The following is a 14899-nucleotide window of genomic DNA, read 5'->3' as shown; positions in this document are numbered from 1 at the left end:
AGTGAGATGTGCACCATCTGGGGGATGGTCATGCTGGAGACTCAGACTTTTGGGGGGAGGGGGGGAAATGGGCATTTATTGAAACCTTAAAATCTGTACCCCCATAATATGCCAAAATAAAAAAAAAATGTAAAAAAAAAAAAAAAAAAAAAAAACCCCATACTTATTGAACATATTTAATGAGCTCAGAACTGTTCTAGGCTTTGGAATTAATTTCATTTTTTATAGATTTCCATTAAGGAATGAAATCATGATTTTTTTAAAAGAATATTTCTAGTTATATTCTCCTGCAGCCTATGGAAGAAGTCTTCTTATGTAGCAGCACTTCCCAATCCAGGGATTTGTGAGGTCTCTGGTTACGACACGGTCATCATAGGTCACCTGTATTAAATCTGTCCTCCCCACCACACACAGGCTTGTGGACAGCAAGAGCTACACACATAGCTAGAGCCTTTCTTTTCCTCTTTGATTTTCATATTCTTGAAATGCCTGTACTGTGGGTTTATATAAGGTAAGCATTAAAAAAAATTCTACTGAATTGAAATAGCCCTGGACTAGGCGACCACATCTAAAAATGGGGAGATATATAATGAGGTATAATTGCAGAATAAAAAACTTTTATGTTATGATAGATTATGATATCAAGGAGGCATAGGGCTCTTCCCTGAAGTATCACGTGGTTTTGCATATAGAGAGCTCTGCAGTGGACACCCCTACAGGATGACAGCGACTTTCCTGAATCTTATCAATACACCAGAATATCTGGGGTGGAAAGAACTCACCATTGGGTAACTAAGAATTCAGCTCAAGACTCTAGGGACTTGAAAGACCTTAGGCAATATTTATATCCTGTTCATAATTAAAAAGGAAAACCAGTGTGTCCTAAGAGTGGAAAAGACAAGTTCTTTTTGCTGGAATTTTAGTTTACTGCTGCTCTGAGGTTTTCTAGAAGAAATTGAATACATTCACACGCATCTCCAAACTGGTTACCCACCTGCTTACTAAGCTATTTTTATGTCACTTTTTCACATCGATTTATCTGATTTTAGTCACTCAAGACTCTTTTGATCCTGGGATTTATAACTTGTTTATACCTTCCGTCCCCACATTTATCATCTTATTAAATCACCATAATTATCTATAAAAAGCCTGGAGGGCAAAAGTGCAATTCACTTGTGGCCATGTGCCCCCCCCCCAGGTGGGAGAACCACAACTTAACTTGGCTTCCCAACCTCCCCCCAGGTTTGCCCAAGACCACCCTTTTCCTCAAGGTGACATTACTTCTATCTGGCTACTCCAAGTAATGTACACCTCACATTGTGCTGTACTGACAGTTTCCTTTCTTCTCAATACATTACTTGGTCCTGCAGGATAGGGACAGTTTCTCCTGCTCCCCCGAGATCGCCGTCACAAGGCTTCTCACGCCACACTGTGGCCGGTGAGCCCTCAAAGTAAGTTGAAGATAAAAATTGGCCCATCTTGGACCAGGACAGTCCCAGACTTGCGGGGAGTTGCTGGGAGTCAGGGACATTCCCCTCCCCTGACGACTCGGAACAGGAAGTGACATCAGAGACAGGGCATTGTGACAGTGACACCTGCCAGCTCCCCTCCCCTGAGCTGAGCTGGGGGAGGGGTCCTGGGGATCCCAGGGGCCTTTCCGTCTCTCCCCACGACACTGCCTTGTCAGCAACAGGCAACTCTCTCCTTTCCTTCCTCTTTTCCCCCAGAGGACCAAGTTGAAAGGTTCTACAAAAATAACAATTTAACATGGAAGCTCTCCTACACCAGACACATCCTTGCTTTTGCAAGAAGGCTTGTTAAGATCTTGAAGTACGGTGGGATAAATACCATCATCAGGAGCTCCAGTTACAGAGTTGTTGCTGCTTGATTTTATTCTAATTTGACACACATTTTTGACATCTTCCCTCATAGTTAAAAAAAAAAAAAAAAAGCATCTTCCCATCCCTTGTGTGGCCATCTCCCATTCGCCTTTTAAAGAGAAACACCCCAAAGCCTTCTGAAAATACAAAACTTCCACGACAGCAGACAAATCTCACTATTTCTCACCAGGCCACAGCCTCTTTGTTATCTTGTTTAGTCAGGTGCCATTTAAGCTTTGGCAAAGGAGATCGGTGTTCATTTTAAATACAAAAATTCAAGATGTTTCATAAGACAAACACTCAACTATCTCTCTTGGTTGCTAACTGTGCAGCAATAAATATCTAAATGAACCACACTCTGAAAGTAAGGCAGAATGAAGAGCAGTTCATTTTCAATCTCCAATAAGAGAAAAGGTGTGCAAGAATTCTTAACATGTAGAACGCATTCAGTTTTGCAGCCTGCAGACTAACATGCTCTGTACATCAACTCCAAGGTCAGTACCTCATCGACTTCCTTAAGAGAGCTGAGGTCGAGCTCAGGTTCTGGTTTCCGGGTGCCCAGTGAAGCTGACAGAGCCTCGAGTGCTTGATCGCTCATCGTATCCTGTTGAAAATGAGAAATTCTGTGCATGAAAAGAGAGAACATCTCTGGAAGCTGAACAATCCACTTACTTCTTTGTGAAATATACATTTTAAATACATAAGTTAAATTGTAGACTGGGAAAGTACTTTAGGAAGACAATTTTACTTGAAATATTGCAAAAGAGAGAAAGGAAAAAACTTACCAATGAATGAAAATTGTATAGGAACAGTGTTCTCTGGGGTACACCTCACCTCTTATTTAGCAAGCCAGAAATATAACTATAATAATGAGGTTATAAAATATTCTTAGCAAAATAAAAGCTACCAGTAGTAAACTCTCACTACCCTGCTTTTACTTTTTCTAAAAATTCATCTTTAAAAATGGCTTCTGACAACCCCTGTCTTTTAGCAAAACAGGTAAGCCCAGGAAGCAGGGAAACGTGAAGTGGTCCGGCTGCCTTCTTCCGTAAAGGTACAGTGGCTGATCGTTGTAGGAACTCCCATTCGTGGGGTGTGGCACTCACCACTGTTCCCCCAGCCAGCCAGATAAAAGTAAACTCTCCACCCCAGGAGGAGGGAGGCAGCAGCAACTCTGATAGAAACTGCTCCTTAGCACTATCTTGACTGCAGATGAGACATGTTTTCTCATCCAGCCCACACACAGATCCGCCTTTTCAGGATTTGTGAGAATCAAGCCCTAGTTGATTGTGGTTAAGAGAAGTGACAGAAGCAGCTACAATAGCATCGCTCTAGTGATTCACAGGGATCAAACTCTTTCAGGAAATCAAACTCGAAGATTTTATATTTCAAGAATACAATTTCTCTGGTTTTTGCCCTTCTGTGTATCGTAATGGTGAGATGGTTTTGGATCATGACCAAGAAGACTGTGCTAAAAATCATTCATAAGCATTTGTAGAAACACACAGGCTTGCCTGGAGATGGTAAATATAACCCTCATGGGCTTCACTATTCCACGTAGACCCAAAGGGAGAAAAGATCATGGCTTCTCATGGGGAATGCACTATTGGGATTATCCCGAATGAGCTAGATCAGGTAGTCTGTAGTTATTTTCAAAGAAGACATTATTTGTACCTCCTCCACCTTTCTTTTCTTCTCCTGGGGTGGAGCAGCACTTCTGATTGTCCCTGCTGACTGAGCTTTTAAAACCTCTCCTGTAGATTTCTGAAAAATAAAATACAAAGGATTAGATTTACAGATGGAGAAAATTTAACTGTAATAACCAGAACCAAAACAGTTGTACTGTTATTCTTTTAAAGTTCAAAATAGTTCCTAACAAGTTCTCCTTAATAATACCAAAACAATACCTCTTTTTCAGTTTTCTTTCCATCTGCAGTAGGAGAGCTACAGGTGAAGTCAGATGACAAGGAGTCTATAGCATCATCCGGCCCCATGGGTTTCTAAAGAAACAGGCATGATGATGGGTAACACAAGAAAGTCACTCAACTGAAAGAACAGATTATAAACCCAGCAAAAGAAGAATGCACTTTTGCAAATCCTTTGCTACCAAATGAGATATGTTAATGAAATAACTTAGATCAAAGCCTATATTTTGAAAAGAACGGGTATTTAATAAGCATTATTTTCTTCTTCTAAATACTCTTCTAAAGGTATTGCATGCTAGGATATTTTCATCCTATTGTTATAAACTGTTTCTTATCCTAATACTTTCTTGCCTTCATTCTCCTTCCCCTCAAAACAAAACTACACAGACACTAAGGATCACTAAGACAACCCCCACACCAACCCCCTTTCTCTGAACAGACAGAAACTCTGATTTGGAGATTGGTTAAATCATAATCCTCAAAGAATTGATAGCCCTGTTCTACTAGCCAAAGCTATAATAAAAAGTTAATTTAGATCTTAGAAGACATTTACATAAACTCACCGAAGAGTCTGGAGGAGGGCCTGTGATCCCTTCATTTTTCTGAAACAAATATTAATTTGGTGATGTTGAGAAGGCAAAATTCATCCATATCATCAGCAAAATGTATTGCTCGCTATGTTGTGAGGTTGCATTGTGTCCCGTCTCCAATTCGTACATTGAAATCCTAACCCCTATGTATCTGAGAAGGAGACCTTATTTGGAGACAGGGTTTTTATAGAATTAAGGAAAGGTGAGATCATGAGGGTGGGTCCTAATCCAACATGCTGATGTCCTAATAAAAAGGGGGAATTTGGACCCAGAGATAGGCAGAGAGGGAAGACGACATGAAGAGAACAGGGAGAAGATGGCCAACTACAAGCCAAGCAGAGAGGCCTAGAAGAGACTTTTCCCTCACAGCCCTCAGAAGGACCAGCCCTGCTGACCCTTTGATTCTCGGCTTCCAGCCTCCAGAACTGGGAGACAATAAATTTCAGTTATTGAAGCCACCCAGTCTGTGCTACTTTGTTACATCTGCCCCAGCAAACAGATACAGTGAGCTTTATAGTAATGACGATTTCATATGCTCCGTTATATTTTTGAACTTAAAAAATTGTTAGGATATTGATATGAAGTTACAGTCCAAAAAGGAAACAGTGAAATAAAAGTAAATGATTATTTAACTTACAGCCAAAAGTTCCCTATATTTTGGAGGAATTGTGACTTCTCTTTTACCCAATTCCTCTATGTAGGTGGAAGTCATTGGATCCTGGAACAAAAATCACACACACAGGGATATTATATAATTAATTGGCTGAGAATGTTTTATGCATATGCTGAAACCCAAGTACTATTTCATTATTAATCTATGGAACCATTAAAATGAAATCAATAGTTAATTAATGGAATCATTAAGAAGCCAATACTTTAGGACTATTCTGAAGCTCTAAGCTTACATAAATACTTACCCATATTTAATTGGCTTAATTCATATGTAGTGCTAGAAAATATTCAGAATACTAAAGTTGATTCCCATATTAGAAATGCATTTTGTTTTCAAATGTTTTCATTATCTAATGTTTCTGATATGTACAAAAGTACAGTAATAGCATAATAAATTTCTGTCTAACCCAACGCTCAACTCTATCAGACCTATAGTTATTTCTTATGTAATTTCTAAGAAAACAAAATGACAGTGTGGATGTCTCCCGTGTAGCCCTCTCCAATCCAATTCCTTTTCCTGTTACCCAGAAATGGCCACTATCCTGAACTTTATCATATCCATTTAAAGTTGAGCATATCTTAAAACAATTTTTATATAAATAGGTATCCATAAACAATGTACAGCATTACTTTGCATGTTTTCAAATGTTATATAAATGGTACGATATTCTATACATCATTCCATTCTTTTTATTAAAATTTATATTTTTTAATCTATCCATGTTGATACATAAATAATCCATTTTAACTACTTTATAAAACTCTGCATTACATTATCATTCCTCTGTTGAATAAAATTGTTTTCAAATATCTCACCAGTTCTTATAACTCCTTGTACACCTGGGCACGGCTCCCTCCTAGAGAGGGAGGACTTCCTGGTTGAAGGGGATGCTCATCTCTAACACCCACCAGCTGTTGGTGAGCTGTCAGACTTTTACACTTTTGCCAATCTGATAAATGCAAAGTAGTGTTTCTCCATGTTTTAATATCTTTTTCCTAATTACTAGGGAGAGTTTCATTTTACTTATTTATTGGCCAATCAAGTTTTCTCCTTGTTTCCTGTTGGGTTGTACTTTTCGCATGGCTTTTCATTCTCTATAAATTCTAGAAACAAATCATTGGTTACATATGTTGCAAACATTTTCATTTAGTCTAGGGCATGATTTTTTTTTTAAATAAATACCAAGGAAAACAAAATTTTCTTGCTTTTTAGGAATTAGAAATAGAGATGAACTGAGGGTGGCAAATATTGAGAAATCAAAATAAGCTCAAGTAATAGGATAGGAAATATCTGGAAATCAAAGTAAGTTCAAGTCCGTTGGACTTTAAATCTTGACGACAGAAAATAAGCCTCTGTGATCCAATTGGCTATATCCCAATGCCAACATTTGCACAATCCATTGATATTTTCTGAGTCAATGTAATAGAACAGGTACCACAGGACAAACCATTTCCATCCTCAACACTAAGTTTTAGTTGCCGTATCAATACTGACATCATCCTGGTTCTATCCGAGTGACAGAACACCAGGAATTCTCATACTTCATGACCATGGGCTTATTTGCCCTCCTACCTACTGAGTATGAATTTTTACAGATATCAAGATCACATACTGAAACTTCGGGTCCGGTATATGTTGTATTATCTTCTTTAGGTCCTTCAGGTTTTCCTAAAGTGTCTATTAAGTCATCCAAAGCAGTATCCATATCTGACTGGAAAAGAAAGAGCAGATATTTAAGTGTTACTTGTATATACATTTCACTTTTGATTTTTTAACTATGAAAAAATTCTTCTGCATAGGAAAATCACCAAACACCAAAAGTTCTTCAAATACCAAAATAGTTAAAAAGCTGGTCTGTAGCAGACCTTATTACTTAAGTCCCAAAGTACAGATTCTTTGTTGGAAAGATAAAAATCTACTTTCAGGGAGGAATCACAATTTCAACAAGTTTAAAGGCATTAACGACACGAGCAAATGTATGAATTCATTAAAGCTGCCAATCCAATGTACTGGCAGTTAAAAAAAAAAAAAAGAAAAAAAATCCCAAAATATGAATAATTATGACCATGTTGCCCTAAGCAACCGGAGATACGCTTGGTATTTACTGCTTGTAAGTAGTGTTCCAGAGTTTTATACAAAGAACTCCAACAAAATCTCTGTATAGCACCTTTTCCAAATAGAATCTATCTCAAAAATTTCTTTCATTCATTTGGTTCTTTCATTCACTTGTTGCCCAAAGATGTTTACAAAACAGAAATTACTTGAAACATTAAACTTATAAAAATTGACAGCTTATTTCATCAATAATGGGCTTAAGCCAATATGATAAATGAGAGAGGGCCTCCACCCTATTGCTGAGGTTAAGAATGATTCATTATGAACCCTGACCTGCATAAAGGGGAGAATAACAATCCAGAGAAAGGCCTCTTAGTATTTGACTCAGATTAAAAAGGATTACTTAAAAATGTCTTTTTTTTTTTTTCAACTACTACATTCCCACAATTTTAGGACTCACCTGATCATAGCTACGTGTAATAGGATTTAGAGTCTATTAGTTTAAACTGACTCTTTTTGAAATTTCAGGATAAAGAAGTATCTGATGCTACTGAGTGATACCTTTGGTTAAAGAAGGTGTGTATTTGCAGGAGAGAAACTGGCACATAAACTCCATGGGATGATACTGGAGTTTTCAAAACAGAGGGTTGTAATACAAAGTGTTAAAACATATGTGTGAAAGCCACACTTTCAACCCAAACATACCAGCTTGAATGAATAATTCATTAAAATGGTCCTTTAAGTTACCCCTTATATTATGTGCCCACAAAAAAGCAGATTATGATAAATATAGAAAACAGGGGGGAATAGTTTATGTAGAAGTACACCGATATCTTCCTACCTTTCCAGATGGTTTATCTGGTTTGGATTCAACTGGTGCAGCTGGAGTTAATGATTTCTTTTCTTTTTTCTGGTGGGAGTTGAGAAAGAAAGAAAAACTGCTTCTCACATACCTTTATAAAACTCATTATTTTATATATATATATATATATATATATATATTTTTTTTTTTTTTTTTTGAGACAGAGTCTCACTTTGTTGCCCAGGCTAGAGTGAGTGCTGCAGTGTTAGCCTAGCTCACAGCAACCTCAAACTCCTGGGCTCAAGCGATCCTCCTGCCTCAGCCTCCCAAGTAGCTGGGACTACAGGCATGCGCCACCATGCCTGGCTAATATTTTTTTCTTTATATATTAGTTGGCCAATTAATTTCTTTCTATTTATAGTAGAGACGGGGTCTCGCTCTTGCTCAGGCTGACCTCGAGCAATCCGCCTACCTAGGCCTCCCAGAGTGCTAGGATTACAGGCGTGAGCCACTGCGCTCGGCCTATTACTATATATTTTAAAATGAATTTATTATAATAGCACTGATCATATACTAAACATCTGCTCTGCACCAAACACTATGCTGTATGTTTTATATCCTTTTTCAGAACAACTTAAATAATATTCATCTTATTTATTGATGGGGAAAGCACAGCTCAGACAGATTAAGTAACTTTTCTCAGGTTGTCCAGTAGGGGGCAGATCCAAGATTTGAATCTAGGCCTGTCTGTCTCTTTCTTCGCTACTCTTCTGCAGGGCCCACAGCCAGTCTTTGCACCACCCATGAATTCTTTCTGAAGGCTGCCACTGCTACCTGTTGCTCTGGGTCTTTCCCCACATATCGAGACCTCCATTTCCTTCACTCTGACATCTCCTCACCCACTCTTCCCTTAATTTTCCTAAAATGAGTCACTCTCTCACCATGGCTTCAGTTGCTCTATCAACGATTGCCAGTAACTTCCCAACCTGCAATTTCCATTCCTTTATTCAGATATAATCTTCTCTGAAGCTTGACCCTGGGGAGGATCCCTCTTCCGACTCAACTCTCCCAGCTGCCAGCCCCCAGCACCAGCTGATCCTCCTCTGGTGTCTGCCCTTGGCTCCCTGTCACCTCTGGCTTCTCTTCTTTGTCCCCGGCTGCAGACGTTCTGCATGTTTCTGCTCTGTGTTGGTGGTTCTATCTAAAGTCGTATCTCTAGGCCAGATATCAAATGCTTTCAGGGATTGGCAGGAACTAAATGGGCACAGTTGTTGGGTTTAAATCAACAGGGGATCATATTCCATTTGAAGGTACCCAAATTCTGGCAGCAAAGCACAGGAAGAGCACGGGCCCTGACTGTCTGGGTCTGCACACCTGTCGAGACAGGCCTGGCTGCTTGAGACAATGGCAAGTCACTTCTTGGAGGTAATGACTGTACCTTACCCCAGGGGTTGTGAGGATTAGCTAAATCAATTCTATATAAAGTATGAAAACCAGAGTCTGGCACTTGCTAAGCACTATGTAAGTACTTACTATATAATTAAGTGCTAAATAAGTGATTGCTGCAACTGTGACACTAAAAATACTGTGGGAGCCACTAGGGTGTGACCCTGAGTGTGGGCAATGGAAAACACTTCTGAGATTCAGCCACCACCTTATGCAGACAGTCACTCATATTCTCTGCCCCACCTTCCTCCTCTCACGATGTCTCTCTTTCTCTGCTCTCTATCCCCTCACCCTTTCTTTCTCTCTCACTCCCTACCTCCTGTCCTCTCCCTCCTCCATTCTTTTGTACTCCAAAACAATATTTTAATTGCCTTGCTACATGGTTTCTTTGGACACTTGCATTGAACCAGTGTTAAAAATCAGACTTCACTTTTCCTCCCCAAACACTCCTTCTTCTGACTTCTGTCCACCTGTCGATGATACCCAGGGGACTGCAAGGTGCCCAGCTCACGAGGAGGCACTCACCCTCACGGGCTGACCCTGGCCTTGCCAGGACCTGATGGTGACTGCCTCCTTAGGTTTTGTGCCCCACGGGCCTGCCTGGCCTTACCTTGGGGTTACCAACCTAGTTTATTCAGACTCAGAAGCCCAAGTTATCTTGGATTTTTATTTTGCCTTTGTCCACTTCGGCCAATTATTTCCTAAAGCCAGAAGATTTCACCTCTGCAATGACTCTTGCATAACTCACCACTTTTTTATTCCATCATGGCTCTAATTGAGGCTAAACTGTAACTCCCCAGGACTACTGAAACTGTCAGTTCCTAAACAACCTTCCACCTTCCTATCTTTATTCTATTTCATTCTACCCACTGTGGTCCCATAATCCTTCTGCAGCTTGGTTTCAATCAAATCACTCCATCTGTTCTCTAATGCTCTCAATGTCTACCCATTGCCGGCTGAATCACTACACGTATAGACTCACCTTAGCATTCTCTGCAGCAGCACGTAACCTGTCTTTCTGGTCTTACAGCCCCACCACTCACCTCCTCTGTGCTTCACCTGCACTGGAATGCACTTTGTGCACAGAACACATCTTATGCTTTCCAACACCATGATGTGCCAGCTAGCCTGCAATCCCAGCTCTCCACCCATGCCCAACTCAAATCAGATCTACTCTCTCAAAGCCTTTGTAGATTCCCTGAAATCAGATAGAATACCTCCATTCTCACCAAACAGCTCCCTGTGGGGGCTTTTCCTAACCTGCCTTGAGTTACAGTCAGCTATGACTTCTCTCCACCCCTAGCTGGGCCATGCTGCAGCTAATGTGTCCTGCAGAGTTGACCACAGGGCTCTAAACATGCTGTATACTGAAATAAGAAGGCAGATCTGATCAATTCCATTTGATGGAGAAGAATCAGAAGCAAAGAAAAGTGAAATGACTTGCCACAAGTTCCAGCACAAGTCAACTCGCAACAGAATTCCAGGCACAAGCCTCTCCTAATTTTTTTAAGGGATAGGCAAGGGGTCTCCCTATGTTGTCCAGGCTGCACTTGAACTCCTGGGTTCAAGAGATCCTCAAGCCTCTCCTAATTTTATTGCTTAGCTTTTGCTGATAACACTGGCTCATTTATATTGACCACAAAATTTAAAATTGTGATTACATTTAAAAATCTAACACATCCATTTTATCTACAGTAAGTGCTCCGAATCAGCAAGAATGAGTAACATGTATTCTTGGGATGAGGGCTGGAGTCTCAGGATAGTATACAAGTGATCTCTTGCAAGAAAAAAAAAATTTTAAGTTGGGCGTTTTCATTTAAAATGAAAATTTTAAGTTTTTATAAATTTTGCCTTTACTTTTGTAAACTTTGCCTTAGCTCTGCATTAGTTTGGATAAAAATAATGTGCCAAAATCTGAGGAAAAAATGTTTCAGGGAGATGTGTCATCTTTTACCCTATGACTTTCCTTACCATCTATCCTGTAGGGAGACTTTTCCCATTTTGAGAAGCAGAAATATATAGAGAGACATACTACTTTTTCCTATTTTCATTTCCATCTTCTCATTGGTGCTTCAATTGGTTACTCAAGTGCTCATGGAAATTTTATTTGCTTTATTTCATAGCTATAAATCTGGAAGGCAGAATCTGAGTCAAGTCACGTTTTAATTTCCTTGGTACTGATACTGGACTTTATATATGGCAGGTGCTCGGTAAGGATTTACTGGATATACGAATTTTAAAATCATTGTTGGTATCTTGTTCACTTTATTTTCCTTAAATGCATGTTCTTCACAAAAGTTCACATATAAGCAGTATTCAGTTTTACCAAATAATAGGTCATCTGAGCATACGTTTCTTATAAAAGAAATCTGGTAAGCACAGGGGCCCGTGGTTATGTCTTACGTGAGCTCACCTTTTCATCTGGTTTGCCAGATGTTGCAGCTATACCAGCAACAACTCTCTCTCCACCAGCAGAAATCGTGTCTTGTGGCTTAGTCTAAGAGTAAGGATAAAAGATTGACAGGACTAAGTCTCACTGAATGGCTCAAGATCATGAGTTTCAAACATCACTAATGTCTATAAGTTTCCGCTCATGAACATCATAGTACAGGAATGTTTACCAGCTTTTGCTGCACCCAGTGCAGAGCTGGGCACCAGGTAAACCTGGACTCAAGAGCCTATTGAGTCCACGCAGTTAACACAAATAGGTGAATCAGGCTTGTTAGGGACTGCAGCAAATGGTAGCACATGTGCCAGGTGAAATGGCTGTAGCTCATTGTTGCCATGTGAGCCCACTGTTGCTAGATATTCTGATTTGTCAAGAGAAGCTAGAAATTAGGACTTTATGTGAATACTCCGACTTTAATTGCTGGTAACTAATTGAAAATAATTGTTAGTAACACTGCCAAGTAAACAAAATACATAAGTAAGTAGCATTTTAATTGGTGGGACACAAATTTGGGGTCTCTGATATAAAAATATATTGTGAAGCAGATCTAGTTATTATCTTCCAAGCACTCTCAATGAAAAAGTTCTTCTCATAGATGTTAATTCTTCTAAAAGTTGGCTGTTATTAACTACATAATTATAAAATCAACTTCTGATTTTTGGCTTTACAAGTTCATCTCTTCTACAAGACTAAACAAATGCTTTTAGACTTCCATTTAAAGAAGCAGATAATGCAGGGCACCTAGCCAAGGTGTGATGAGGTCCAGCCTCAATCCAAAACTTCCTGTCTGGGAGACACCAGAGCCTGCTGCTCTGCAAGGCAGTGGAGAAAGGCTGGACAGGGCATCCCCCTAAACACACCTGATGCCCTTCTCAGACCCTCCATAAGCCCAACTTTCTACAAGGCTGTGTGCAAAACCAGTACCATGATAGCACCCAATCATTACAATATAAAATATATACAGTAAAGCTTCATATATTCAACTACACACCTCAATGTGAATACGTGAACTGTATCTCATTACCTAGCTGATATTACTGTTTTCTTACCAATCTGCTTTATTTACCTTTGGTTCTGTTGATTTCTCTGATGGCACCTGTTCACTTGATCTGGAAGTTGCTTTTTCTTTATGGGCATGTTTACTTCCTGTATCTGATGCATGCTTGGGTAGGCTTTTGGGCTGAAAGCACACACATACATGCAAGCACATGCGATGACATTTTTAACAAGATGGCAATTTTGTTAACACCAATAAACATAACACTAATACCTTTCTCTACAGAATAAAAACTTATTCATAACAGGTGTGCTATTTGTGGTTTTGAAATATGTGAATCTGAATTAGTGTGATGTAAATGTGATAGAATTTCACTTTAGGTACAAAGGTACAAAATTGGAAGTAGCGCAAATCCTTCCCCCCAAATTCATCAAGAATCACGAGTCAATTGCAAACACTGCTGTTGCCACATGATGGCACCATTTTAGCTGACAAAACAAATATCCAGACATGCACTGTCACGGTTAGTCTCTAAAGATGAGAGATTTTATGTACACCTCACCAAAAAGATGTAACGTTATCATCATATCAAGTCCTAATGATAATCATTTACCTCTGTGTGTTCTTTTGGCTTTCCTTCTTGGGATTTTTTCTCATGAACCACAGATGGCTGTCAATTTCAAAAGATTAAAAGTCAATTTCATTGGAATCTACTATTTTCATATTTCTAAACAGGCTGAAGAACAAAGTTTCAATTAAAACATTCTGCCTTTCTCAGGAAAAGCCCACTGAGACCCAGTTCTTTGGAGTCAGAGATGTAGACATGTGCTATCCAGTCAACAGTAACCCTGCCAACAGTCTCCGATAATGGTGATTATCAGAATAACAAAATATGTAATATTCATCTAAATGATATTTTCAAATACATGTGTATCTACAAATTATTGTTTTTCATAATTCAGACAGATAAATTGGTAACTGCAGATCTATCTACAGAGACAACATATGATCAATGGCACTACTGGGGTTGTTGCCAGGGGATCCAACTTGAGAAATTTTTTTTAAATCTCCTTTCATAGGAGATGAAGAATGCTGTACCTTCTTCAATACAATGATTTCAAAGTTTTTTTCTTTTGTTACCAGGAAAGAAGATGGTATCACCAGAAACCCAATTCTCTTGAGATCTGGCAGATAATCAATCAAAAGCATTTAAATGTGGAAGAGAAGACAATTTCCACCTGGCAGCTAAATTCTTCACTCTCCAGTATCCATGCTATTGACTACCATCTTGGGGGTGGGGGTGGGGGGCCAAAAGGCCCTACACAAAATCAGATAAGCCTCACCTTTCCACCCTGACCTGCACTTAATGTACTTGGCCCCAAAGAACCTCTGTGCTTTTCCACAGGAAACCTTGTGGTCTTATCTGAGTATTTGCTTAAGCTCTTGAAAGATCTGTGCTCCCACAGACACCTAGCGGTCTACACCTCCATGCTGAAGCAGAATGTTCCATTCTGGACAGCCCTGAGTCAGGAAAGCAAGAGAAGCCAGTCTCCCGAGTAACTGATCACTAGCTCCACCAACTGAGATAAGACTGTCAAGATAAACTCAGGAGGTCTCTTAGGAAAGACTCTCATCCCTGAGTTATCTAGGTGTTGAGTTCAGTAGAAACACTATTCTTGATGTCTCATTGGAATTGTAACTGGATACTCACTACCCTTTGTCCTTTCTCCTTTGTTCCTCTTGCTTTATTTTTTTAAACAATTACTTTACCTATAACAAAAATCTAGATTTGAACAAAATGCCTTCTGAAATATATTGTTTTCATCTATAAAATATTATATATTCTTTTAAATATATGCATTTAATGTTATAAATACTTTATATATACTCTCTACTTACACAATCATATTCAAACATGCAATCTAAAAAGTAATTAGCTGACTAACTCCTTTACCATTCAGTAGCACCAATGCATAAAATTGGTTATTCATTATTATTAAAAAGAATCCAACTGACTCTCTAGCAGACTTAAATATTTACCTTAGTTGATTGTGACTTCTTCTCAGGTTCTGTTTTTACAGC

General features: G+C 39.2%; 1 protein-coding gene across 11 annotated transcripts in view; it reads right to left on the bottom strand.

Annotated features, from left to right (window-relative positions):
* CAST (calpastatin) overlaps nucleotides 1–14899 on the bottom strand; it is a 105393-nt gene that overhangs the window by 29209 nt on the left and 61285 nt on the right. For 10 of the 11 annotated variants that reach the window (XM_012773805.3, XM_012773785.3, XM_012773797.3 and 7 more), the window contains 11 exons: nucleotides 14858–14899; nucleotides 13431–13487; nucleotides 12887–13000; nucleotides 11785–11868; nucleotides 7965–8033; nucleotides 6681–6779; nucleotides 5033–5113; nucleotides 4369–4407; nucleotides 3788–3880; nucleotides 3555–3644; nucleotides 2383–2484 (listed from right to left, as the gene is read on the bottom strand). In XM_012773805.3, coding sequence (XP_012629259.1) covers nucleotides 2383–2484; nucleotides 3555–3644; nucleotides 3788–3880; nucleotides 4369–4407; nucleotides 5033–5113; nucleotides 6681–6779; nucleotides 7965–8033; nucleotides 11785–11868; nucleotides 12887–13000; nucleotides 13431–13487; nucleotides 14858–14899 — 870 coding nt within the window. The remainder of the gene's footprint in view (nucleotides 1–2382; nucleotides 2485–3554; nucleotides 3645–3787; nucleotides 3881–4368; nucleotides 4408–5032; nucleotides 5114–6680; nucleotides 6780–7964; nucleotides 8034–11784; nucleotides 11869–12886; nucleotides 13001–13430; nucleotides 13488–14857) is intronic. The other variant, XM_012773826.3, reaches the window with a different exon arrangement.

Source organism: Microcebus murinus, chromosome 11 (genome assembly GCF_040939455.1).
Source record: "Microcebus murinus isolate Inina chromosome 11, M.murinus_Inina_mat1.0, whole genome shotgun sequence".
In the NCBI taxonomy this organism is placed as follows: domain Eukaryota; kingdom Metazoa; phylum Chordata; class Mammalia; order Primates; family Cheirogaleidae; genus Microcebus; species Microcebus murinus.
The sequence above is the reverse complement of the archived record's forward strand: the minus strand, read 5'-3'. Positions and strand labels throughout refer to the sequence as shown.